We start from the raw sequence: 23,794 nt of genomic DNA, 5'->3' as shown, positions 1-23,794 counted from the left end.
GACCTCAAAGAGGGAATTTTTTGTAACTTGGGTATTGACTGGTGCTCCTGGTTTTACCAGCACACTTGACACTTCCCAGTAATAGAGTGCAACTACGACCTGGACGGTATCCTGAAGTTGTCAGATCATCTGGTACCACCCACCCATGAGGCTGGGGCTAGCCCTCTTCCAGCTCCAGCCTGGGCATACCAGAAGACTCCATGGTAGTAAACCAGTTGGCTCTACTGGACAGCCTTAGATCTAGGGCCCCAAACCTGAAGGCAAGGGGGCTGAAAATGGCCCCGCTGCAGTTCCAAACGTGACCCCGGAGCAACAGTTTTGAGTTTTCTCTACTGTAAAATGGGAGTGAGCAGGTCACACTGGGTAACTGCCAAGGTGGGTCGTGTGAGAACAAGCAGTTCCGGCAACAGAGCAGAGAGAGAAAAGGGTGCTTCCTTTTGCTGGTTTCTCTTCCTCCTAGAACCATACTGTCCTTCCACCACCTATGTGGTGGCGACACTTGCCAATGGAGGGCAATGTTTCATCCCAGAAATGTGACTCAGGGAAGTTCTCTATCTAGGATATCACTTGGAACGTTAGGGAGACCACAGAAGGTGGCAAAATGGGTAAGCAGTGTCTGTCACCCCCCACCCCGAAGCTTGTTCGAGACCCAGCATGTGGGATGGGTGGAAGGAGAATCAGGTTCCAGTGACTTTTCCTCTGGCCCAGCGGCCCCCCACCAATCCCAGTGGTGTATCCTCCCATGGAGACAAACTATACAGAAGCCGCACCATCTAGCTGAGAAGGTGAACCGCCCTTACTGAGAGACTAAGGCCCCAACCTTTAACACGTTGCCAGGCTGGAGAAAAGAGAGGGTAGTAAGCCAATTAGAATTCAGAAATTTAGGAGGTGGAAGGTAAACAGGGGAGATGATCTGAACAGAATGAAGGTGCTGACTTGCTGGTCCGGCCCGCACCCTTCCGAGAGCCCGCCCTTCCCGGACATGCAGACTCACACACTCCCTTTGCAAAGAAGCTCTGTGTATTGGGTGCAACAGCTCTGGGGTCTCTATATAAATAATATACAAAACCCAACAGCTCAATGCCTCACATTAACAAAAATACTAAAAACTCATTAAAAATGGAGCCTGAGGGAAGAGCCCCAACCACTACTGGTGCTAGCCCAGGAAGGGGACTGGGAATTAAGAGGAAAGGGTGGGGCCCCATCCAGTGCACAAGCAGTTCCTCCAGGTGGCTCAGTAGCGTCCAAATATGTTGGTACTGGGCTGTGGCTGGGTATCTGTGAAAAACCAGAGATTATCAGGGGTGGGAGGCCGAGCAGGGGTGGCGGCGGTCTGCATTGAGGAGAGCCATTCAGGCACCGAGGGAAGGGATGGAAGGCAACGCTTCCCCTCACAACCGGGGCCTGAAGCAATCACCTCAGCTACTTTGGCCTTCCCCGCCCCGCCGGCCCCCCAGTTATTCTGTGGGGCTCTCCTTGGGAAGAAAGGCGGGCTTACTGGAGAGCTGTTGTTGGAGCTGCCGGACCAAAGCTGCTGTCTGCTGTTGTTGCTGGGTCTGCTGAAGCCCCTGGCGCTGGAACTGAGGTGAAAATGGGAAGGGGAAGACTGAACTCGAACCTTCCCCCTTCCTTCCCCGTCCTCATGTCCCCAGCTCTCGGAGGAGGGCCCTGCCTTGCCCCCCGCCTCGCCATGGCTGCACACTGTCCCCAGCCTGGGCCGCTGTCCCAGAGCCCGGGGCTGGAGTCCAGCAGCTACCTGGGGCTGGGACTGGGGCTGGGGCTGGGGAGGAGCTGCCTGCTGCTGCTGCTGCTGGTGTGCCTGCTGCTGCTGCTGCTGCTGCTGCTGCTGCTGTTGCTGCTGCTGCTGCTGCTGCTGCTGCTGTTGCTGCTGCTGCTGCTGCTGCTGCTGCTGCTGCTGCTGTGAAGACAGAAGAGATCTGTCTAAGGAGAGCGAGGGGCTGAACCTCAGTGGTGGAGGGATGGGGATGGGGGAAGAAGCACAGGGTGGGAACTCCGGCTCCGCTGCCCTCCCCGCTCGGAGAGCTGCAGAGAAAATCAAATGTGGAGCACCAAGCAGATGACCCCCAACACTCTCCCACCAGGACCCCCGGAAAAAGGGGGAGGGAAGGAACTGGCTTCTTAAGCCCCCACTACGTGCCAGCTGCCCTGCCGGGGTACGCCCTTACACTGACTCATTCAGCGCTGAAAACCACCTGGAAGAGCCTGTGCCTCTCCTCCCCCTCCTCCTCTCCGCTCCCAGTCCCCTTCCTCCTCCTCCCCCTCCTCCTCGGGCTCCCAGGTCCCAGGCGAAAATCCTAGCGCCTTACCCGCAGGATCTGCTGCTGCTGCTGCTGCCGGATGTGGTACTGTTGCTGCTGCTGCTGCTGCTGCTGCTGCTGTTGCTGCTGCTGCTGCTGCTGCTGCTGCTGTTGCTGCTGCTGCTGCTGCTGCTGCTCAGGCAGGATGGAAGCCGACCGGACGCCAGCCTGGACACCCTGGGCGCCCAGTGGGGTCATAGTGCCTATCATGGGTGTCTGCTGCAGTGTCTGGTGGGAAAACCTACAAAGACAAGGAGGCGCAGAGATCAAGGCACGGGCTGTGGGAGATGGGGGTGCAGATGAGCCCCAGGTCCCTGACCCCAAAGAAACATCAACAGGCCATTTCATTCACTCCTCCTGTCACCAACCAGAAGAGACTTTTTGGCTTCTGACAGATTTCTAGGTTGGGGAATGAGGAGCAAAGACAACACTCCATTTTAGTGTCTCCTAACCTTCGTGGTTAGGAATTTTTCAATTCTGTTGTAGCTGGTTTTCTCTTATGAAAATGAAACACAGTCTCAGCACAAGCTAGGCATTCCATAGACACCACTGAGGTGGTTCTGCTTATCACTGTTGTTGGTCCCCAGTAACCGTCAGGGTCTTGAAGACTGTTGTGTTCTATTGCTCCTTACACCTTTCTGACCCCAATCTGTACTTCACTGCAACAGGCTACTGGCTGGGCCCGTCTCAAGTCTTCTGTCACCTTCCGTACGCATCCTCTCCATGAATTCCACATTAATCTCTCAACACGCCCAAATCATCACATCACTTTCCTGATCAAAAGAGTACTTTCTGGGGACTTCCCTGGTGGTGCAGTGGTTAAGAATCCGCCTGCCAATGCAGGGATCACGGGTTCGATTCCTGGTCCGGGAAGATCCCACATGCCGCGAAGCAACTAAGCCCGTGCGCCACAACTACCGAGCCTGCGCTCTAGAGCCCACGAGCCACAACTGCTGAGCCTATGTGCCACAACTCCTGAAGCCCGCATGCCTAGAGTCCGTGCTCTGCAACAAGAGAAGCCACTGCAATGAGAAGCCCCCGCACCGCAACGAAGAGTAGCCCCCGCTCGCCGCAACTAGAGAAAGCCCGCGCACAGCAACAAAGACCCAACGCAGCCAAAAATAAATAAAATATAAATAAATTTGTTAAAAAAAAAAAGAATGCTTTCTGGGATTGTGTCTCAATCCCTCACCGAACGTTCAAGGCTCTCTCTCAACCTGCACACTCCCAGCTTATCCCTACTCCTTCCCTGGCACAAGTCTTACATTTCAGCCAAGCTCTTCTCCTTCCTGTCCTCCCAGCCACCCTACTCACTCGGGTCCCCATGTCTTTGTTCATGCTACGTCCTCTACCTGGGATCCCCCTCCTTCTCCTCCTCCCCGCAAATCCAAATCACAGCTATGCTTCAAAGGCCAACTCAAGTCTGACCTCCTTCACGGAACTTTCTCTGGTGACTCAGGCCCACAGTGATATCATCCCGCACTCTTCCTGAATTCCCATTTACTTCGCGGCACCCAACTGCACAGCTGATTATATCTTTCATCACTGTGTTCCCTAAGTGTTCTTCTGAGTAAGTCTCCTCTCCCCAGGTATAGTAGAAATTCTCTGTGGTGAGGGACTTTGTATTTTTTTCAAATAGCTTTCCTCACCCCACCTGGTCCTAGCATAGTGCTGGCCACACAGGGGGCCTAAGGCACGTCTAAGTAAGGGACTTTGCTTCTGGTCCACCCTGCAATGTTCTCCACCCTAAGCTGCAGAGCCTCAAGCCATGACTCCAAAGTCTTAACTAAGGCCTGACTGACGTTCGGCATGGTGGGAGAATGTGTTCGCTGGTCCATTCCAGCACTAAACTGCTCTAATAGTGGCTGGATGACTCCTTACCACACACTGCATCTATGAACCCCTGATCTTTCCTTTTCATAGTCATATATAAATGATTTCCCCTCTTTGGTCCTCGAAGAAATGTTGGGAAGCAGGTGTGAGAACACTGGCTGCCAGGGTCCCTTCCAGCTCCGGCATTTTGTGGCGACAGGCCAGGTGGCCAGATAAGTGTTCTTGATGCCTCCAAAAGTTCTGACTAGTCCCATCACCTCCAGGCCCAGGTTCTCCCTAATTGAAAGCCTCAGTGTGTCTTCACGACCCCCGGCTCCCTTGGGTACCTTTGAGTAGAGGTCAGCCCGTGTCCGTAGGTTGGGGCCTGCTGGTGCACATAGCCACTGGGCCGCTGCTGCAGATGGCGGGTAGGATCTACAAGAGTAGGATTGGTAGAAGAGTGGGTGCTCTGATAAGGCTGGCTGGAGTAGCTGGGGGGCACCATGGTACCTGCGGGGCCTGTGTGTTGCTGCAATCCCACATGAGAAACGTAAGGAGTATAGCCCTGGAGGGAAGGAAGAGAGACGGAGTCAGGGCCAAGACTGTGCAGCGCAGCCTGCCTCAAGCTCCCTGATTCTCACCATCTCGTGCCCTTACCTGGGAGGTCTGCAAACCGTAGGAAGAGCTGGGAGTCATCTGATGGACAGATGACTGTCCCAACATCCCCTGACTCTGCTAGAGGGAAAAAGGAGACAAACTCAAACTCAGGAAGGGCTTTCTGCCACCTCGTTTCTTGTATCTCCTACTCTGTGTGTCCTTGTGAAGATCCCAATCCCTGTGACCCCAAAAGCCCCTCTCCCTGACGGCCCTCCCTACGGCCCCTCTCACTATCTTTGCCTGGAGCTGTTGGCGAAGGCGCTGTCCCTGGGGCACCGCAGGCTGCTGCTGTCGGTACACAGACGTCTTGTAGGAGGAGGGTTCCAGTCCCATGACGCCAGTCATGGTGGTGGGCAGCACTCCAGGGTAAGGTGGTCGGGTCGGCAGCTTCTGCATCGGTAACCGCACAGGGCGGTATGGGTCCACACGGGGGCCACCTGGAAAGGGGAGCAGGCTGACCTCTTTAGGCTCTTCGTCCCTCTGCGCCCTGCTCAGCGCCCCGGGCATCCACAGCTCCTGGGAGGAGTGGCATCGCCCCTCAGGCGGAAGGCATGTTCGGGTCAGTCCCTCGTGCCTGGTAGCTGGCACTCACCTGCCGGCAGTGGCTGGTTCTGGGTGTAGAGGCCTATGGAGCCCTGCCTGTAGCTAAGGTGGGATATGGAGCCAGGGTTGGTGTGGTGCAGGAGGTCCGGAGGCACTGTCACTCCATAGGGGCCACTCCGGCCTGGGCCCATTCCATAGTCCTGTGTGAAAGGCACAGGAGGAAGGGGAGAGGGCTGGGGTCAGGTGGGGTAGGAGGGGGGAACAGGAGCTGGATGTACGTGGTTCCCTGTTCTAATTCTAAAGGTACCCCTTCCCCAGATGCCCCCAGCCCTCCCACAAACCAGTCGCTCGACAGCATCCGGAAGAGAGAGGGGCTGGGGAAGGGGCATGACGGGGCTGTGGCGAGGTGGCAGCGGCGCTCACCTCTGTCTTGGCGGCCGGCTGGCTGCGTTTCTTGCCCTTGGTGGACTTCTTCTTGCGTTCCTCAGTGCTGGGGGGAGCGGCCCCAGGTTTGTCAGTTTTGGGGGGCTCTGGAGCCTTTTTCTCAGGCTCCAGCAGGGCGGGGGCTGGGGGCTCCTCATCTTCCGGCGGCAGCGGCAGTGGCTCCAGGTAATAGGCGCGGGGCCGGGGCCTCAGGTGCGTGTGGTACAGCAGCAGCCGCTGCTGCTCCTCTCCGCGGGCCACGCGCCGGTCCACCCGGACTGTTCCAAACCAGCCCCAAGACAGTGGTGCTGATGGCTTCAAGCCTTCAAAAAGATCCCAGGGGGAGATCTTTTGTTTGGTGGAAACCTGTAGACCCTGCTCCGGAAAATGAGAAACAGTGAGCTGTTGAGACTTGGAAAACAGAAGACAGAAGACTTGGAAAACTTGAGGACTTGGAGGAGAGGGAAAAGTATCTGTTGGCAATAAAAGAAAAAGAAAGTCATGGGTAGATTCAGGGAAGATGGTGAAAGGAAGACACACGGACACACGGAAACACACACACACACACACACACACACACACACACACACAGGGGAGAGAGAGTTAAGAGGAGATGGCGGGGAGCAGAGGGAGACAGAGACAGAGACAGACACTGACAGAGGAAGACAGATACAGAAACAGGAAGGTCGAGAAAGAAAAGGCAGTGAGAGACTGAAAACAGGCAGAGAGAGAGACAGAGACAGGGAGAGAGAGAGAAAAACAGGAAGAGAGAGACAGGCAGAGAGAGAGAGAGAGAGACAAAGACAGGCAGAAAGACAGACAGAGACACACTGAGCCAGGAAAAGAACGAAGAGTATGGCTATATGAACGGGTCGGACTTTGGCTTTTGAACTCCGCGTTCTCTTTCTCCTCTCCCTCTACTCACACAATGATTATGGTTACTCAACAAATACTGTAACTGACAAAGAGAGGGGACAGAGAAAACTGTGCAGAGATGGGTTGACAGGGTCGGGGGGAGAGAGATGCAGGGATAAAAGGGGTGCAGGCCGGGGTGGAGCAGTATGGGAGGCAGGTGGGGCAGAGGAAAGAGGAGGGTAGGGTGCTGAGAAATGGGTGGTACGTATAAAGGTGGGTGGGGGTGATGGGAGGTGCAGAGGGGTGAAGGGAGAGACCAAGGAAAGAGAGGGAGACTCCCAAGATGGGAAGAAGAAATGTGAGGAAAATTAAGTGATTAGCTCAACACCCCAGGGATGGCTCTCGCCCACAGAGCCTGATAAACCTGTTGCAGCTACAGAGGTTAATGCAGGGGAGGCTCTGACCCAAAGGGGAACAAAGGTGGGGAGCGGGGAGCAGGGGATGGGAAGATAATGGAACATGCCTCCTTCTTGAAGATGGAGTCGAAGCCGGCGATCTTGTTGCCTTTGGTGTCGATAAGGGAGCCCTGCGGCTCACATGTGATGACATCTCGGGTCTGCTTGGGCAGCGGCAGCAGCTGGCGAACTTTTTCCAGACTGTCTGACTGGCGCTCCCCCAACTCCTTCTGCAGGCACAGAAAGACAGGACAAGAGTTCAAGGACACAGGAAAAGAGGGACGGGAAGTCTCAGGGGACAGTACAGAAGCTAGCAGGAAGAAGACACTCGGTAAATCCTTACCATATGAATAACAAGGAAAACACGGATGTGAAAGGGAAGGGTAAGGGGCTCTGGGCAGGACGATGCCACTGAGGCTGGACAGCAAACGCAAGGTCAGGGAATAGGGGGCTGAGACCCCAGGCCTCTAGGCCTCGCCCTCGTCCCCTCCTCTCACCCGCAGCTTCTTCACCAGGTTCATGTAGGCACGTTTGTTTTCCTCCATGCTGCCCTGGGAGATGCTGGACATGTCCGCAGCTAGGGTCCCATTGATGAGCACGCTCAGCATGTCCAAGACGGTGGTGAAGAGCTCACTGTGGCAGGAAGCCGGGGGCGGGGGGGGAAACCAGAGGAGAAAGAGTTCAGACAGACAGAGACAGCCGGGTTGGACACGAGCAGGGAGCGGGCACCAAAACCGTGTGGGGAACCCCGGACCGCAGAGTCCGCAGTATGAGCCACACCGATTGCGGCGGGTCGTGCACCTGGTGTCAGGGAAGGGGATCCTCTCGGGTACAAAACTGGAGGGAGGGGATGGGGATGCTTTACTTGTTGGACTGCATGTCGACAGTGCCGCTGATGATGATCTCCAGGAGGAGCACAGCCCACTCCGTGGTCTGCTGGGTGCTGCGCTGCACCGTGTCAAACATGCCCCCCACCTGCCAGGGCCACAACAAGTCAGTCAGATGGCTCAGGGGCGGAGTGCAGCATTTAAGGAAAGCTTAGATTAGAACCTGGGCTGGATGTGACTCGGGACACCTGAGGTCAATGTTCCAGCTGTACCTATGATTTGCTACATGATCTCAGGCCAACGACTTAATTCTTGACATCTCTCGGCCTTGGTTTCCTTACTTATAAAATGATGGAGTTGGACCAAAGGACGTCCAGGATCTCATTCAACATTCCACAATAGACGTCTAGGGCTTCTCGGGCCCAGCCAGAATCTAGGATACTGAGGCAGGTTCCCTGCAAGGATCCAGTCTCCTTAACCACTTTCAGGTCCTGCGTCCTTTAGGAGAGCTGGGCTAATACGTGAAGACCCAGAAGAGCCTGGGCCCTCCATCCTCACCCTCGCCTCCCTGGGCTGGGGCTTCTTTGTCTGCAGTCCTAGCCCCACCCCTTTCCTTCGTCTCCCCAGCTCCCTCTCTCACCAGGTTGAGCCGCAGTTTGAGCGCCTCATGCATTAGCTGCTTTGGCTTGCAATCGTCTAAGTACTGGTCATCTCTCCAATTATTCACAATCTAAGATAAAAACAAGTACAACACACAGCTCAGGGATCTTCTCGTTTCCATGCCAAAGCACCCAGGGTGTTCTTGTCAGAAAACACTGAAGATTCAGTGGCCTCTTGGCTGCATCCTTCTCTGCCCTCCTGCCCGGCTCCAGGGCCCAGAGACCTGTACCTGGTGGACCTGGCTGTAGAGGGAGGTAAGGAGTCCCTCGCGCTGCTCGTCCTGACCCTTCAGACACGTCAGCACCAGGGATAAGAAGGGCTGCTGGCTCAACAGGGACATGCTAGAGATGGGGGGAAAAGAAAAAGAAAAGTACAGGACTGTGGGTTGTAGGTCAGGCGACTTGCAACCTCATTCCTCTGAGCCCCAGACTCTACTCTTTTAAGATCTAGCCTTCTTCAAAAAAAAAAAAGATCTAGCCTCTTGCTCAACTATCACTCTTATCCTCTGTCCACTTTTCTGATTTTGATCCTCACCTCTTTGCCCCAACTTTTCTTCTTCCCTGGGTATGCCTCCTCTCCTTTCTACCCCTCAATCCCGGCCCCCTCGTAGCCGCTTTACCTCTTTTGCTTTTGTCGATCGCGTTCTTTGCGCGAAGAGGAACCCAGGTGCTGGCCCTTCTCCAATTCTTCCCCAGCAGCCTTTAACACATGCCCCTGGACTGAGGTGGGCAGTTTGGCAATGAGAGGAGCCACCAGCCATACACCAGAGCGCTCTAGGGAGCTGGAGAGATGGCGCGCACAGGGTTACAGAGGAGCCGGGCAAGGTTGGAACAACCCATCCTCTCCTTTCCTGATGGACATGCCTGGCATCTCCAGGTGGCTGAAATCATTTACACTACCAGAGGAGAAAACTCAGAAGGGGATGGGTCCTAACACGTTTCTACCCAACCTGAGCACGGGCTTGGTCTTGCTGCTGCTGGGCATGTTGCTTGCAGTGTTTCCAGAAGATGACCCTGTCTCTGCAGACTGTTGGAAAACCTCGATTGTGGCCTTGGCGATGTTCTCTAAGAGGGAGTTCATCTCCTGAGGAGGATGAAGGGCACAGGGGTGCTAAATAGGTAGCTGGCGGCAAAGGCAAAGAGATGGTAGGAGAGCTGGGAGATGAGGACATAGGAAGGCATCCATGGAGGTTGATAGGAGGGTAACGGACACAACTCTGCTGGGTGTCGTGTCCTCCAGCACCTCGCAGTATCTCTCCAATGCCCCACTGTCTTCTCCTTTACATACCTCCTTACAGCTGTGGCCAGAGAAACAGCCTCTATGGCCACCGCCACCAACCTTCCCCACAGCTCAGAGCCCCAACAATCCCAATCCATGTGCCTTATCATCGGCTCCAAACGTCCGCCATCTTCCCATCCTCTCTGATCTCCAGAACCCAAAGGTAGGACCTAGGTTCTTCTATGGCGGCCCGCCTCCCTGACATGTGTCGCTGGAAGTAAGCATGGGAAAGAGAGGGCCCAGGCACCACTCACATTGTTAGGGGTCTGCTTGATCATGAGCTGCAGCTCCAAGGAAGACTGGCGCATGGTCCACTGGTCCAAGTTCTGTGACAGAGACCCCACCCACAAGCTAGTCATCATTGTGTCATCCCAGCCACTCAGCACCCCGATGCCAGCTCCTGATCTCTCACAAACTTAAATCACATATGCCTGGAGGTCTGAAAGGGACCTCTATGTCCCCTCTTTAGGGAAGATCATACCTAAATAGTCCAAAATGACTGAAAAGTCTATCCTATTTTAAAAGTGGTTCTGGAAAGATTTCACATCTTTCCCCAGTTTCCTGTTCCAGAGCCTCACATTCCTTAGCATCAGGAAGTTCTGCTTAATGCTTAACCTAAATCTTTGATGTTGAAGTTGAAGCTCGCCGCTCCTGTTTCCAACCAGCTGCTCAAAGTCCTTTACAGACCCGAAGGCTAGTCTCAGCTAATCTCTCTTTGGCATTATCTCCTCCAGGCTGAAGAGGCCTCATTCCTTTAGCTTTTCCTCAACGGCTTTATTTTTCCACCCTCCAGTCACATGAATGTCTGCAGCAGCGTGGTGAGGCAGGAAGGGCACAGGCAGACCTGGGCTCATATACTGACTGGGCTCATAAACTTCCTAGCTGTGTGAGTTCCTGAACCTTGGGCAAGTTACTTAACCTCTTCAAGCCTCAGTTTCCTCACTGGTCAAATAGGGATATTCTTACCTACTTCGCAGGGCTGTAAAGAGTAAATGAGAAAATGTACGTAGAGTGCTGAGCATGGTACCCCACGTGAAGCAGCCGCTCGATAAGTAATAGCTCTTCGGTAGTATTACTACTCATGACAGAGCCACGACCAACATGCCAAACATACAAGGCCAAAAACTAGGCCTTCCAGATGCTATGCCTCCCACTGATAAGCTGGAGTCCTACTCCAGATAGCTGAGCACTCACCCAACAGTTCACTCTCCAGTCTAGACCATATTGGCTTAACTTCGAAACCCATGCTGGAGCTGTTTCTCTCACCACCTTTCACCCACATCCTCGAGTGAAGCCTTCCTACTTCACTCCCTCTCTCTTTTCCTCTCAAGGTCCCCATCGTCTCACCCCAGGCTCAGGCCCCACTGCTTCCTCCAAGACCCCCATCGCTTTGGCCTACCTGGAGAATACGCTTAATGCGTTGCCGCTGGGGGTTTTCCCCATCCTCATTGTCCAGCAGCCGATGTGGGTAGCAGATGAGCTGCATGAGGCGCTGGGCCTGGGCGCTACTCAACACTGGGTCTTGCAAGTCATTGCTGTCCTCACACAGCGATTTAAGGCAGCGTTCTCCTACCCATTCCTGAGGAAGCCGAGAATCGGGGGACTGGGGCAACCAGTAAGCAGGTTAGGAATAAGGGGGATGGACTGGGGGGTTGGTGAGGGACATGATGTATGGCAGGGAGGTGGTGCGATCACGGTAGGAAACAGGACTATATTATATAGCGGCGTTTAGGAGGTGTGGGGGGAAGGTGAGACTGACCTGCTGGCAGATGCTGCGCAGCACGTACTTGGCATAGACATCCAGACTGGCTGTCTCCACAGAGATGTTGCGGCCACCCTGCCTCCGACCGCCACTGCCACCTCCTCCCTCCTCCTCTGGAAGTTCTTCTGTTCCTCCTGTCACAGTGAAGCCTGAACCCTTCAGTTCCGCATCCCCTGTGGTTCACAGGCAGGAGATAGAGAGGGCAGAGTGAGATCCGAATGCTGTGTGGAGACCCACCCCGGACCCACAGAAGCAGCAACTCCCCAGATCCTGCCCTATGGGACAGAAATATACTTCCCTCCCTCGTCTCCTCCCCAAAGGTCAGAGAGACCACCTTCAGGAGAGAGAAAGACTGTCCTTTGTAGTTTAGCTGGCGCTCCACCCTATACACACTTCTGGCACCACTCCCTTCCTACCCCCATACCAAGTACAAACACAGCCTTGAGAACAGCAAACACAGCTCCATCCACAATGCGGTTCTGGGAGGCAGCCAGCAGGTGGCGGTCACAGGAGGAGCGGATTCCTACTGTAGGCTTGTCTGGGGAGACAGCTGAAGTCAGGGGAAGCAAAAGTAGAAACGGTGTGGGTGGGGTGGCCACACTTTCCACGGCTGGCCGGCTCAGATCAAGGTCACTTACTTCCGTCCGACTGGCAAGGATTGAGTTGAGGTGTCTTGAAAAGGTGGAGGAGGATGCGGCAGGTAAGCCGGGCCCCCGGCTCAGAGTCCTGTTCACTGCAAGCTACAGAGAGGAAGACAAAGCAGAGGGGAAAGGATGAAGGCGGACTGTATGTGGATCTGTAGGTGGTGAGGGGCTAAAAGGGAAGCTGAGGCCAGGCGAAAAGAGATAAAACATTGGAGGAGAGGTGGGGTAGCAAACTGTTCTGCAGTATAAGGGGAGTACCTGGAAGGGTCAGGAACCGGAAAGATCGGGGCTGCAAATGCAGGGTTAGAAAGACGCCCCTCCCAGCCTGAGGCACACCACAGGACTGGCCTCTGGTGCCACCAGGAGCCCCACACTGAACAACCAGAGTGCGACCATCCAGTGTGTATTGAGACTGGGGGGGTCTAGACATTCTAGGGGTTATGGATTGGTAGTTCACCAGCATTAAGAAGCGAAGGGATGGCTGCACAGCGAATCAGATCCTCCAGGAGCAAACACTGCCGAGCGATGAGGATGGCAACAAAAGTGGCCAGGGAGTCGTGAAAAGACAGGTCACTGACCTGGAGGAAAAAAGCAGACAGACACCAGGACTCAGTGTGGAGAGAGGGCGGCTACTCAGAGCGCTTGGCCTCCACTCTGCAAAACTCTGTCCCTCCGCTCCTGTGATTACTGGGAGCAGACCCCTGCCCCGGGACATGCCCGGTGTCCGGCACTCCCCCACCCCCAGTCTCACATCTACATTGCAGAGGAGGTCGTTGAAACCACAAGTGCCATTGTTAGAGGAGCAGCACAAGGCCTTAAGCACTCCCAGCCACTCTGCACTCAGTGACTTGCAATAGCCGGTCAGCTCTGCACACAGGATTGCGATGTCATTCACCCTGGGGAAAAGTACAAATGCCCTCAGGAAAAACCTTGTTCCCGGCAAAACCTCAGACTCATTAACTTTTCATCTCCACCCCGGCCATAACCAAGGTTGCAGTACCTCCCAGGCATCTCATCCCTCCCAATATCAGGCGGGAGCGTGGTGCCCATTCCTCACTCAGTACGCCCCATACCTATCGGGATCATGGTGCCCCACACAGACGTGCATAAGGGCATTGCAGACAAAGCTGTAGCGGTTAGCAGGGTTCTCACTAAGACTCTTGCCTAGCCCTGTGTAGGTGAAGGTGTGAGCGGCAGGGTTCTCCAGAGTGTCAATCATGAACTCAGGTGCCCAGCGCATGTTGGATTCTGACGGCTCCACGTTGCAGTAGATGGTGTTCTTCACCTTGGAGCAGAAGTCGCTGCAGGGGTGGGGGAAAGGAGAGAGCAGCGTTGAGGAAGGGCTAGTGAACTAGAGGGATGGTCAGGAAAGGCGAGAAAAGAAAGAAAAAAAAGGAGAATGTGAGGGACAAGGGGCCTTAGGGCAAGAAAAGGGGAAATGGGACAAAGCAGACCGACCGGGCAGGAAAGGAACCCAGTGAGAAGAAGGCACAGGGGCCTCTGGAGGCAGGGAGGAGGAATGTGGGCCCGCAGACATGGGCTGGAGGCAAGGCTGATGAGGAAGGAGGCCCACTCTCAGGAACCAAGAACACGCAGAGGACACCATCCCCAAATGACCCTTCAGAGACAGCAGGGTCCTGGGCTGTGCTCTGCTCCTGAGTGGGGCAGTAATGGGAAGGAGACGGGACGAGGTCCCAGTCTCTACCCCTTACCTCCCACCTCTCTTACCTGAAGAGCTCCCCAAATTTGCTCTTTAAATGGCTACAGGAGGTGTACAGATCATAGAGATAAGCAAGGATACAGCGTTCTGCGGAGGAGCCATCGGACCGGTTCATCCCATGCTTGACTACGCCACACAGCCTGTCACGAAGGGGCAAGGTCGGGAGGTGTGCCTGAAGCAATGGCAGGCCGGGGCGCAAAGATTCCCATCCCTTGGCAATACTCTCTCCCCTCCCCACCTGAATGGCACGCACTTCCGCACAGTGAGAGCCCCACATGTTCTTCACAGGCCACTTCCACCAGCATTCACCAGGGCCCTGCACCAGGGCCCTGCATTTTGAAGCCCTGCTTACCCCTCAAAGACCTGTGCCATCTGGTCCTGGTTGAGGATGAGGCAGGCGTGATAGTGCCGCAGGACAGCCACGATGCACAGGCACAGGCTGGTGGTGTAGCTGCCCACCAGATCCGAGGATTTGAGAAGCAACTCGGCCTCAACTACACTCAGTTCATTCAGTAGCTAGAGCAGAGTGAGCGGGGGTTGACAAATGAGAAGAGGCCTTGAGTATTACACATAACCCACCTTCCTGTGAGAAAACTGGAGCCCCTTCCTGCTGGAGCTGCCTCAGCCTGGAAGGGCCCTGGTGCCATATCCCACTGTCCTTTATTCTAGTAACGACAAGTCACGTCAATGATGTAACCAGTCTCCGGGATACAATCCTATGAACCTCACGATGGGAGGACAGTCTGTGCCCAGTGCTCTAATCCATCTCTCGGGTCTCCTCAGGGAGCACTTGAGTCTCTATTCCTGCTGGCTTAGCTCATGGGCCACTCCCCCCACACTAGTCTTTCGGTCCCTCCAAATAGCCTGGGACACTGGCTTGAGCCTCTCCTCCTGTCCTTATGAACCTGTACAGCACAAACTCCTTCCTCCACCCTCATCTCCCCAGCTTCCCCACCTGAATGGCAAAGTCGATGAGGCCACTGATGCTGAGTGAATATTCCATGAGGTCGAAGATGAACTGCACATGCTGCACCAGAGGTAAGTGGTACGACATGCCAAGGGCAAAGCTCGTGATCTGCTCCAGAACATTCCGGGAGACCTAATAAGGGCAGTGGGAGTGAGACAGGAATGGAGAGAGGTGGGAAAAACCAAGGAAGCAGGAAAGGATGGTGGAAGGGGATGAGACCAGGAGGCTTAACCTGCCTGAGGGGGGAAAAAAGACAAGGGGGAAAGGAAAACGGGACAAGGAGGCCGGAATGTGGGAAGGGGGCTGGACTTAGGCCCTCACCTGAGCTGTGACCTGGTGTTGGTCATAATGTGAAAGGTGCTGGAACTTAGCAAAGATATCCTCGGCAGTGGGGAAGGCTTCAGGCCGGTTGCGCCGCCGCTTCTGCCCATCCTCCCCACCTGAGGGGACAGTTGAAAGGGACCAGTCAGGACAGGGAAGATAACTAGGTGACTGGGGGTGGGGAGGGGGGGTATGGAGAGAAGGCTATTGGGGGGGCAAGGGGAAGGAAGGGAGGGAGGGAGAGAGGGAAGGAAGGAAGAGGGAAGATGGGAAGGGAGGGTCAAGGAAGGGGCGGGGAGGGATGAAGGGAAGGGGACAGTGAAGCAAAGGTTTGGAGGACCACAGACTATGTGGACCTTAGAGGAATACGTACAGGGAGGTGCTAGGTTGAGGGAGGGAAGGGAGAGGGAGGGCGGGCAGTATGGGGCTTACTGTGAGGTACCTAAGAATGTCAGGTCTCCAGGATTCAGAGGCACAATAGGAGCAAGCTGGTCTGCAGAGGGGGGGAATGAGGGGGGAAGTTTCAAAAGGACTAGAGCTCTCAGGAGACTCCAAGAGACAGGACATCGGGACATGACTGGGAGTTCCCTACACTGGGGAAGGGAAGACTGACTAGGGCGCTTTTTGGGGGAGATCCATTTAAGGTGCCTCAAACCCACCAGTTTCCGCTGTCCCTTTGCGGTTCAGAACCTTCAGGATATCCTTGGTAATTTTCTTGATGGCATGGCGGGCATCATCTCGCTGCTTTCCCACCCCAAACAGTACGACCAACCGCTGGTTGCACTCATGGCTGCATGACTCCTCCTGCATCCCAGCGGCACCATCAGACTCCAGCACGGATCGTTCTCCCTCCTCTTAAAAGCATGCTCCATGCCCCTCAGCATCCCAGTGCTCAAGCCCTTCCCAGCATACCACACCCTTAAGAACAGCTCCAACCCCTCAGCACAGTCCTTGGACAGAAACCTGGGCTCAGAACAGATGGTCGCAAGGTGTTGGGGAACGGTACCTGGGGGATGGGAAAGTGCGTGGCATACTGCACATGCCGCGGCTGGTCATAAAGAACCCCAAGGGTCCCTTCTAGCTTCTCCTTGGGTGGGGGCTTCACCTCCTTCTCAACATCTGGTTTCTCAGGGGATGGACTGCCCTTCCCCTCACAGGGCATAGTGGGGGAGAACAACTAAGAGAAAGGCGAAAGGGCAGAACATTTAGAGGAAGACAAAGGGATGAGGGGGCACAAAGAATCTCCCCAAAGTGGCATAACGGGAGGACCTCAGGAGCTGGATTCTCCCACACCAGGATCTAACTTACTGAGAAATCAGGCTTCTCCATGTCCTCAAAGAGCACACTGGAGCTAGGGTCGATGTCCATAGACTCCGAGAGGCCTGGATCCTGACGGCAGAGAACAGAAGCGAAGCTGCTTTAGCCCCGAGGAGCTGCTCCCCACCATCTAGAAAAGTTGACCAGGGAGTCGAAGAGAGGAGACCATATTGGGAAAAGCACCAGTTCCAGATACAAGCCTTGACTGGTCCATTAACCACCACAGGCCTTGGTTTCCTTCAGCTTTAAAATGAGGATAAGAATACCTCACAAGGGGGAATTCCCGGCAGTCCAGTGGTTAGGACTCAGCACTTTCACTGCCATGGACCCTGGTTGGATACCTGGTGGGGGAACTAAGATCCTGCAAGCCGCCCGACACAGCCAAAAAAAAAAAAAAGAATACCTCACAGGGCTGCTGTGAGGATCCAATGAAAAAAACTGATATGAGAGTGCTTGCTAAACTGCAAAGCACTAAGCAAATCTTACCCTTGTCACTAGGTAAAGGATTCTCAGAGGATTCCAGGAGCCAGGAAGATGGGACTGTCAGAAGAAATGATCTAGGGCGAGGAAAAGCCCCCTCACCTCCAGCTTGCTGCTGCTGCTGCCCTCAGCCTCTTTGCGCTCAGGGTCATCGGCAGGGTCATCAAAGGGAGAGGGAGGCCGGGGACCAGGGGCTCCGAAGGCAAGGTCCCCTCGGGAGATGAGGGTGCAAGTGTACATGTTGTGGGAGAAAACATCATGTCGAATCAGTTCACAGAAAAGCAGTACCAAGTTAAAGAACTCCACTCGCTCACTCTCACTTCGGGGGTCCGCTGGAGAGAGGGGATGAGAAAAGATGAGTTAGGGGAGCACAAAAGAGATGGGCAGAAAGAGAGAGAGACACACCTAAGGCATGGTGCTCCTAGGGTTCCTGAAGTAGGCAAGAATAGCAATGACTCAAAAAAAAAAAAACCCGAAAAACCAAAAGCCAAACCAAAAACAACAACAACAATAAAACCAAAACTGTTGAAGGATAAAGTGTGGTTGGTTACCCAAACTCCTGCCCCACACACCATCTCATAAAGGAATACAGCATCTCTGCTATTTATACGTGAAAATGCTTCGATCGTATGCTCCTTTTATTCTTCTCTTTACTTCTCTACTCTGTTAAACTGTAAGATGAGCAAAGGCTAGAATTATGTCCCAAAGTCATTCTGCATAGAGCTCAAGACAGAAATATATCCAGAAGGCCCTTCATATGCTTTCTGATGACAGGGATGGGTGAGTCTAGGCAGAGGTAACCAGAGGGTGGCAGGGGTCCATACTCAGCATGGGAGCCTGTGTATCCAGAAACTGCAGGAGGACATCCTGGAAAATGGGAGCACTAGGAGCAGAAAGGGAGCCAGAGGCTATGGAACCCTTCTCATCTGCGGCTTCCGATTCTCCACAACGCTGTAAGATGAGAGAACAAACTGTAGGATTGGGTTTTACCTGTTTCTTCACTCGTCCATGTGCAATCCTTGAACTACTGCCTATTTTGGATCCATCCCAAGCTTTTCACTTCTACCCTCCCCCCCTTGACTCCCATTTTCTTTACCGTCTCCCAGCTGCAGCCTTGGTCACTTCTCTAACTCTGACATCGATCCACTCCTTTCTACTTTTGCCTTATGTCCTCAATTTTCCCTGTACATTCTCTACCCCTTCTTCACTCTCACAACTTCAACTTTGGTCCCACTACCAGCTCAATGTGGCTCCAACCCCAGCTGCCACTGCCCCATGGGCCCCCTAACCTCAGCCTCAATCTCTGCCTGTCTCTTCTCCAGCAGCTTGGCTACCACCATCGCACGATGACGACCAGAGCGCTTGCAGCTGACAGCCCATTCACACAGTAATGATACCACAGCATCATCATCTGAGGAGATCTGGAGACCAAAGGAAGACCAAAAGGGTGAGTAAGGTAGAGCTGGGGACAAAGAACCGAGTTCCAGTCTCCCAGCGACTAGGCCCCATCTTAAAACATCCTAGGCCCAGTAAGACCGGCTGTCTCTTCAGACATCCTCTGGTTTCAATGCCTTGCCAAGCCTTCCCCTCATATATAATGTTGCTCTTGCTGTTTTTCACTTCTTTTCTTCCCCTTCTTGCTTATTACCTCGTGCCCATCCTTGCTAGGCCCCAATCCAAAGATTCGATTACAGAGGGAATCAAGAGAGTTGCTGAAGTCAGAGCGCTCAAAACTATGGCTGTCCAGCACTTCCAAAGTATGGAGCACCCGTCCAATGGTGAAGCCTGAGGAGGAAAGTGGTAAAGGGGACTTTAACTAGAGGCCCGATGTACTCCAACTTTCAGATCTATATGTCCTTACCGTCCCCATCCTTTCCTCAAACATCCTTCTTACTGTCTGTCCTCTGGCACCCACCTGCAGTAGCTTCTTGGCACTTATCAAAAGACCAGCGAACCTCAACGGCCTGTCCTCGCTCCTTGATCTGCTGCTCAATCTCCCGCAACTTTGCACGGACCTGCAAAGAGGAAGGCTTTAAGGATGTAGCAAGGCATACAAAAAAGGCCAGGGCTCCAAGCTAAAAGAATAGTAGCAGACTCCGAGTCACTATTTCTGAAAGAGTAACTTAAGCCTCTCACATCCCAGTTGCCTGGGAGTACCAGGCTATTGGTCAGACTTACCTGCTGAGTGAAGGCACTGTTGCCCTCTGGCATGGGCAGGTTGGAGGGGGCAATAGGCAGGTGGTCAAGTGGTGAGCCAGTCTTGATTCGGCTATCAGTCAGTGAGTAGTGCCAAACCAGGGCACTAGGACAACACAGGAGGATGGTCTGCCAGACAGGAACAGCTAAGTCAAACTCAGTTATCACGGCTACCTGTCTAGAAGCCCATTATAAGACCCAACCCTTCAGTTTCTGATCCAAAGTTATTCTGAGCCCCTGAGGTGGCATCACTCCATCTCTGAGCCCCTCCCCTCATCCACTCTCCTAAAAGGCTTTGGGCCTCCTATTTAGACCTGGAAGGGAACTAACTGAAAAGGAACTAACACCCCAGAAATGAGAAGCCAACAATTTCCAAGCAAGTACTCAGTGCCTACTCTCGCCTCCAATTTAGAACCAGTCCCATTTTCCAGGACAGGCACCTGAGTCTTCTCAAGATGCCTTTTAATACTTCCATGGGCCCACCTACTACCTACCTGAAGGATACAGCTGAGGCCAAAAACTAGGGGCCGGTGCTGAGGGCACATAAGCAGGTCACTAAAGGGTGTAGAGGGTGTGCTGCTAGTTGGGGGCTGAGGAGCAGGGGTCGTGGGCAGTGTGCTTGTTGACTGAGCAGACATCACATGAGATGAGTGACTGCTCATGCCATCCAGCTGCAGGGCCAGTCTCCGCGTACAGAAGTAGGCAAGGCGGCGGGAGAGGTATGCAGACTGAACGAATTCCCCAGAGTACTGTGAAGACACGACGATCAAAACCCCCCAGTTGGGGACTTCCCTGGTGGCGCAGTGGATAAGACTCTGCACTCCCAATGCAGGGGGCCTGAGTTTGATCCCTGGTCAGGGAACTAGATCCCACATGCATGCCGCAACTAAGAGTTTGCATGCCACAACTAAGGAGCTCGCCTGCCACAACTGAGGAACCCTGGAGCCGCAACTAAGACCCGGCGCGACCAAATAAATAAATAAATATTAGGAAAACAAACAAACAAACAAAAAACAGTTCTCTCCAAGGGACATTGCTTTCACGTCTTATATCTCCTCACATCCTCCCTAGACCCCCCCAAATCCTAGGCCTTACTCGAAGCAGCAGGGGCAGCAGCAGTTTAAGCAATTCATCCTCTCCAGGGCGGATTTTCTCAAAACACTCAAGTACCCAGGTCAGGAACTCATGTCTGTCCAGCATTCCGTCCTATGGGTACAAGGGATGGGAAGAGGATTAGTTTTGCCAAGGGACTATTAGAGATGAGGCAGAGAAAGTAAATGAAATAATAAAGAGAACCACGAGTGGGGCAAGGTGGCAGGCGGATTCTGTTCTATGCTGGCAGAGTGTGAGGTCAGGCTCAATCCCACATCCCACACGACATGCCTTCTTCCTACCTGAAACATGAACATGGCTAGCTTCTCATTGTAGTCCCACTGCCGGATTGCCACCTCTACATCATGGGGCAAGGGCCCTATAGTAGAACCACAGCCCCCACTTCCGGAAGGCCCTGGCCGGTAGTATTCAGCCATCTTTTGCAGCTGCTCCCATAAGTACTTGGTGATGATCTGAGTCCATTCTAGGGGAAAGATGGGAAAAGGGCTATTTTATACTGTCCCTTTGCTTAGAACACCTTCTGTCCCCCACCCCCAGTCACCATACTTCTAAATCCTATTCATCCCCTTAGGCTCAAGTCAAGTGCCACCTTCAACAACAAGGTCCTACTGTAGAGCACAGGGAGCTATATTCAATATCCCATAATAAACAATAACGGAAAAGAATATGTAAGAGAGTGTATATATATATATGTATATATATGTAAAACTGAATCACTTCGTTGTACACCAGAAACTAACATGACATTGTAAATCAACTATACTTCAAAAAAATTAATTAAAACAAAACAAAGAAACAAATGCCACCTTCCTAAAGCCTTCCCAGGTGTCCCCAAAAGAAAGTAATCTTTTTGTTCACTGAATTCTCAAAGAAGCTTCTGCCTCCACTTTTGACACTACGCTTCTATATTCAATTATGGGATTTGTACATATGCCTTAGCATCCCTACTAGACTATAAGCATCCTAAGGGCAGGGATTAGGTAGTGGTCATCTTTATAGCCCAGTACATGCACACAGCAGATACTCAAGATACTTGATGCTTACTAATTGAGTGAATGCAAGATACAAGCAGAAGCAAGGAATACAGATGAGGAAGGAGAATAATTGCAAGGGTCTCTCTACCGCTCCTTGAAGCGATCAGTGGTGGGACCTCTGGTATTAGGAGTTACTCACCCATGAAAGGGTCAATGACATGTCTCTTCTTAACCTTGGTCTCTGTGATCGCTGCATAGTAGGCACAGGTCATCTTAATGAGCCAGGCAGCCCGCATCACAGGCACTGTGTACTTGGCCAAGTACCCAAACACTTCTTCCTTCTTACTGAAAATGGGGACCTGGATGGACATCGCAAATAGTGAGACCTCTCTCACCCCCATGAGCTGGCACCCGTGTAGCTTCATCTGGAAATCGGAGGGTACTTGGTACCCGCGCTCCCCTCCTTGGCCTGAAGAACAGGAAACAGTACCTCACCTTTTTGGCTAGTTGTGTGAGTGGCTTGGTGCCAGCCAGATCGGTGAACCAGGTGTTAATGGCACTCTGGGATCGTGCAGTCACCAGCCAGAAGTTGTCCTTCTGGTTCACTTGGGGCTTCCTTCTACCGGTGTCAGGGAGGGTGTTACAACGTAACTTCTCAGCAATAATGCTGCTGAAGTTGGAACTGATCTGAGGGAAGAAAACTACACCTCAGGGTGGGAAGAAGGGGCAAAGAAGTGGTCGTGCCTTTGATGGGCAAATGCCAACGTGGTAGCATTAGGTTATGAAGGAAAACTCGGCCATTTAGGTCATCCCTTTAAGTCTTCCCAACCCAGGGCCTTTGCTCCTTCTCAGATTCTTCCAGCCTTTTCCTTCAGCCTGGCAGGGTTGTCTCACCTTGGCAGGATTGAAGTTGACGTTCTTGGCACTGCCATGTTCATCCCCAGAGACAGCTGGCTGGTTATTGAAACCTTGTTTTACATTCAAGGCCGTTAGTTCATCCTGAGGCAGGAAAACAACATTTTAGCTTTTTTTTTTCCCTTGGGGGTGGGGGTGATGGGAGAGGAGGGTAGAAGAGAGGGGAACAAGCGGGGGAAAGGGTAGGAGGAGGATTCGGAGAACAGATTGTGATTTAAAGCTAGGCCCTTATATTCATTTGGACCCCACCCTCACTAAGATTCCCAATTCCCCAGAGCTCGCTCAACAGCACTGTGCCCCTGCGAGCTTGCAAGCAGCCGTAGCTCACCCAGCCGCCTCAGACAACTTTCTGAGGTGTGTGTGTGTGGAGAGGGGGGTGCCTCCAGCGTGGCCCCGACATCACTCCCGGTTCGCGCCCAGGAACCAACCCCCACCCCCACTAGGTCCTACTCTCCTACACCAGCCCACTTTACTCTTCCCCCTTTCGGGACTTGCGCTCCCACCGAACCGCCCCGCCCCCCCCTTCCCCGAGCCATCAGTTCTTCCTCCTATGGCGATCGCTGGCCCCTGGCCCCGTGGGAGCCCGGATTTCTGAACGCACCTCCTTCTGTTTGGGATCTTGAGGGTACACATCGGGAGGCCCCAGCCGCGGCCGCTTCAGGGGCCGGTGTTCGTAGCTCAAGATCCCGAAGGCCGCCATCTTGCCCAGCCCGTAGCGCCAGAGGCGCCAGCCGGGCCCGGCCGCGGGGGAGGGGGAGAGGGAGCCGAAAAGGGGGGCGGCGGTGGCGAGGACGGCAGCCGAGAGACAAGGGGGCACATTAGAAACTCTCGATCATTGCCGGAAACTACCGAGGGAAACCGAGGGACGCCGGGAACCATCGGACAATACCGACAGCAGCGGGGGTGGGGGCGGGGCCCAGCCCGGCGTGGGGCGGAGCTCCGCGCTCGGGGAGCTTTTCCACCCCGGCCGCTGGAGAATCGATTTCACTCAGTCAAGATCCCTGCAACGTCCGCCAGCTAGGCGCTGGGGATACGAACCTGCGAGGCGGGAGGCGGACGCGGCGCTGAGCTCCGACTGGAACTGGATTCCCAGCGCCTCGCTCAGTTCTCGGCCTAGAATAAGTGCTTTATCGTCTGTGCGTTGCTTAGAAACTCTGCCTTTTGCAAACCGCTTCTTTGTTTCTTAGTTCCTGCATCTGAAAAATGGGTGTACTAACACCTTCAAGGGACTGTTGCGAAGATTAGAAACTACGTATGCATAAGAAAGCACCTATTAAACCCTGAAAGGTCGGCTCTAATCTTTATTAGAAACTATGTATGCATAAGAAAGCACCAATTAAACCCTGAAAGGTCGGCTCAAGGTCTTTATGGTCTAGCACTGAGGTTCTTAACCTCTTCTGCTTCACAGTCCCTTTAAAATGCTGATGGAAGCTATGGCCCTTCTTCCCAGAAAACTGCACGTAAAGATATACAAAATGTTAGATACTTTGCCGGGAGATTCTTAGACCCCCTCTTGAAGTTCACTCACATATCTCCTAAAGGTCCATGAACTCCAGG

General features: G+C 53.6%; 1 protein-coding gene across 17 annotated transcripts; it reads right to left on the bottom strand.

Moving 5' to 3' along the window:
• Positions 1-1,002: 1,002 nt before the first annotated feature.
• On the bottom strand, positions 1,003-23,159 carry MED12 (mediator complex subunit 12). Of its 17 annotated transcripts, none has more exons than XM_033439086.2 (46): positions 22,839-23,159; positions 22,217-22,321; positions 21,818-22,009; positions 21,522-21,681; positions 20,630-20,811; positions 20,331-20,441; positions 19,730-19,984; positions 19,218-19,364; positions 18,955-19,054; positions 18,688-18,824; positions 18,329-18,460; positions 17,864-17,990; positions 17,142-17,371; positions 16,551-16,631; positions 16,249-16,419; positions 15,902-16,046; positions 15,685-15,735; positions 15,243-15,361; positions 14,910-15,053; positions 14,307-14,470; positions 13,963-14,094; positions 13,308-13,535; positions 12,986-13,130; positions 12,692-12,812; positions 12,229-12,330; positions 12,015-12,140; positions 11,588-11,763; positions 11,228-11,407; positions 10,083-10,154; positions 9,500-9,633; positions 9,170-9,331; positions 8,780-8,891; positions 8,531-8,620; positions 7,929-8,038; positions 7,561-7,696; positions 7,132-7,293; positions 5,754-6,128; positions 5,380-5,530; positions 5,019-5,224; positions 4,788-4,865; positions 4,641-4,695; positions 4,478-4,565; positions 2,328-2,559; positions 1,757-1,918; positions 1,499-1,580; positions 1,003-1,278 (listed from the first exon to the last, which is right to left on the bottom strand). In XM_033439086.2, exons 1-46 carry the CDS (start codon positions 22,935-22,937, stop codon positions 1,235-1,237), a joined length of 6,513 nt encoding a protein of 2,170 aa, XP_033294977.2. In that variant the 5' UTR covers positions 22,938-23,159; the 3' UTR covers positions 1,003-1,234. The 17 variants fall into 17 exon arrangements, with proteins under 17 accessions (XP_033294977.2, XP_033294978.2, XP_033294979.2 ...); XM_033439087.2 differs by having other exon boundaries at positions 12,015-12,128; XM_033439088.2 differs by having other exon boundaries at positions 5,028-5,224; positions 12,015-12,128.
• Positions 23,160-23,794: the final 635 nt, after the last annotated feature.

The sequence above is a fragment of the Orcinus orca genome, chromosome X, assembly GCF_937001465.1.
Source record: "Orcinus orca chromosome X, mOrcOrc1.1, whole genome shotgun sequence".
Classification (NCBI taxonomy): Eukaryota; Metazoa; Chordata; class Mammalia; order Artiodactyla; family Delphinidae; genus Orcinus; species Orcinus orca.
Note: the sequence above shows the minus strand (reverse complement) of the source record. Positions and strands in the feature narration are given on the sequence as shown.